Below are 2,572 nucleotides of genomic sequence, written 5' to 3'. Positions count from 1 at the left end.
AGTCGGAAAGCACGGGAGATCACTTCGCCCACTGCCTCATCGCCTTTGAAAATGTCCACCGCAGTTGTGGACGAAACGTCAGGAAGAAATTCCTAAATCTAGAGGAATTGTTAGTGGGTTTTAGGAGGTGATGATTGGATTGTGAATTTGAACCGACCGTTGATTTGCGGGTAGTTTTTCCTCAAGTACTCGCGCTTCTCCCGGGTGCCCACAGTGGTGAAAATAGTGCAGCCCTTGGCCAAGCACAAGTTGATGGCGGCCTGCCCGATCCCTCCGGTCCCTGAATGAATCAGCACTGTGTCGCAGCTCCTTAGCTTCCCCACCTGCAATTGAGTTGTAAAATATCGTCTTTGCCCGGGTTCTGCGACGCACAACTTCCAAAGCATAGAGGCAGGTTGCGTAGACGACGGGCACTGTTGCGGCCTCCCTCAATGACCATCCTTGCGGCACGTCCCATGAGAGGCAGGGGTCGGCTTCGACCAAAGTGGAGAGGGTTCCTTGCGCCAGCATTCCCATCACTTTCTTCCCACTAAACGCGCGCCCTTGTAAATCTCCTGCTGATTGGGCCTTGGACTTACCTCAAGGTTTTGCCTGCATATTCCAGGCCTTGCACGCAGTCCTGCTTGCGTCTGTCCTTGGTCAACACGTCCACGTTGATTCTGCCTGAGGCCAGCATGACGTCCCGAAAGTTCAATGAGGAGTAGTAGACCTGAAACCCCAATTGCATTTGCGAGTTTCCCAGTTTTTTGCCTGCCGAAAATCACCTCCACCAGCTTTTCTTGAGCCTTCGGCTCAACGTTTCTGGTGAGCGGTCCTTCGATCCACTTGATGCTGGAGAGGTCGCCTCGGACAGTGCTGTTGGCGTAACAGTGCTCTTTTTGCACAGGCTTCAAGTCGCCTGGAGTACAGAATGGATTAGCTGAGAGTTCTCCAGCTCCAGGTTGAATTACCAAGAAGTAGGTGCCGATAGGTGCCCCATGCGCCGTTCTTGTAAATGCTCATGGCCACATCTTTGTCCAGCTGCTGCTGGTAGAAGGGCAGGTCTGGGGCGAATTCGGGCGCGCTGTCCACTATAAACAGCCCTCGAACTTGGCCGCAATCCGGTTCTCTCCTGAGGCAGTTTACCAAACCTGCAGTCGGGGGTTTAGCCGAATTGAGTCGCCATTGACCAACTTGCCTAATATTCCGTTCAAAGGTTCGTGCTGACACCACAGCACGACGTCCTGGTTGGTCTTGATGGCCTTTTTGAGCTCAGCCAGCCACCGGATTGGCCGCGACTGCATGCTGACGTTTACAAACGTTCTGGCGCGTGATTGGCTGGGTTTTCTCCTGAGCAGAACCAGCGTTTCGTCCTCGGTTTGCAGCGCACTTATCACGTCGATTGAGGGCAGGCTGGCGACTGGAGGCTGAGCGCTGATTGGTTCGCGGCTGATCAAGTAGCCGCGCTCATTGGCTGCTCGGATGGCCTGTTGCAGGATCTAAGGCTGGACTTAGTGGGAGCTGTGGAGATCGCTGCAGCTTTCTTACCAGAGCCCTGCTCAGCAGTTTGCTAGCTACCACAACGGTCTTCTCGGTCATCTCTGCGAGGCTTTTGCTCTCCACTTCGAGGTCGGTTTCGATCGGCTGAGCGCTCAGCAGCGTTATATCGGCTCTGATGAGCGGCAGGTCCTCCAATGTGGCCTTCAGCAAAGGTCCTACGAACCAAAGAGTTTTAGCGAAAAGTCCTGCCTGCAGTCCTGCAGTCTACCTAGTGGCGCTGAATCCTCTTGGTTGGCATCGTCGATCAGTTCCACTGCGGTTACTTTGACGGTTTGAGTTTCCTCCACCACGATCTGCATAAACACCCTGATGGCCTCATTGCGCGTGAGTTTGCAGTGGTTTGGCACAAACACGTACTTTTCCAGCACCGGAAGCGCGGTGATTTTCTTCCGGGGTATTGACGAAGCAGACAAGCCCGCTAGCTCGATTCCTGCACACCTGCCCGAAAAAGCCGATCAGCTTTCCGCATGGGAACTGGTCCAGTTGGCTTACTGCATCATTCCAGTTTTCGGGTTCGAGGTGATGGGAATGACGGTGTCCAGGCCGTCTTGCTTGCGCGCCTGCACTTCCTGCAGCACGATTTCGGGGTCGATTCGCAGCTTGCGAATGCCAGTTGGGACGTACAGCATCCGGGTGTCCGCCTGCAGCAGTGTCAAATGGAGGGCGTTGTCCAGGAAGGCGATCCAGTTGTTGGTCCATTTGATTTTTGCGGCAGTGGCCGCATTGTTGCACTCAACCACGCTCCGAAAAATGCCCCTAAACAGGAGATTTTATTGGATCTATCTAGTGGACTTTTGTTTGTAAAGGTGGTTTTTGTTCTATGTCGGGAAAAAGGTGAAGATCAAAGAACTTGCTTGTAACCGTATCCTCTGAGCCTCAGTTCCTTGTAGATGTCTTTGGTTTTGAGCGGTCCGCACCAGTCAGCGCCCAGCAAGGGTTGGTTTGATTCGGTGCTGTCGCTCTTATCCATTCGGCAGTATCCGGTCGCCACCGGCACGTTGCTCTCTAAAAGCGCAGTTCAGAGGACTTTCAT

The 2,572-nt window shown here is 53.6% G+C and overlaps 1 protein-coding gene across 1 annotated transcript in view; it reads right to left on the bottom strand.

Moving 5' to 3' along the window:
* Positions 1–2,572, bottom strand: part of LOC109542929 (fatty acid synthase-like) — a 12,420-nt gene that overhangs the window by 4,255 nt on the left and 5,593 nt on the right. Inside the window, exons 13-22 of the mRNA XM_048665740.1 lie at positions 2,394–2,544; positions 2,032–2,295; positions 1,748–1,977; positions 1,528–1,694; positions 1,178–1,478; positions 951–1,130; positions 765–898; positions 579–709; positions 373–529; positions 119–323 (exon numbers count right to left, since the gene is read on the bottom strand). Of these exons, the coding sequence (XP_048521697.1) occupies positions 119–323; positions 373–529; positions 579–709; positions 765–898; positions 951–1,130; positions 1,178–1,478; positions 1,528–1,694; positions 1,748–1,977; positions 2,032–2,295; positions 2,394–2,544 (1,920 nt within the window). The remainder of the gene's footprint in view (positions 1–118; positions 324–372; positions 530–578; positions 710–764; positions 899–950; positions 1,131–1,177; positions 1,479–1,527; positions 1,695–1,747; positions 1,978–2,031; positions 2,296–2,393; positions 2,545–2,572) is intronic.

Source organism: Dendroctonus ponderosae, unplaced genomic scaffold (genome assembly GCF_020466585.1).
Source record: "Dendroctonus ponderosae isolate FM_Combo_2020 unplaced genomic scaffold, Dpon_F_20191213v2 Dpon_F_20191213_4, whole genome shotgun sequence".
Classification (NCBI taxonomy): domain Eukaryota; kingdom Metazoa; phylum Arthropoda; class Insecta; order Coleoptera; family Curculionidae; genus Dendroctonus; species Dendroctonus ponderosae.
Note: the sequence above shows the minus strand (reverse complement) of the source record. Positions and strands in the feature narration are given on the sequence as shown.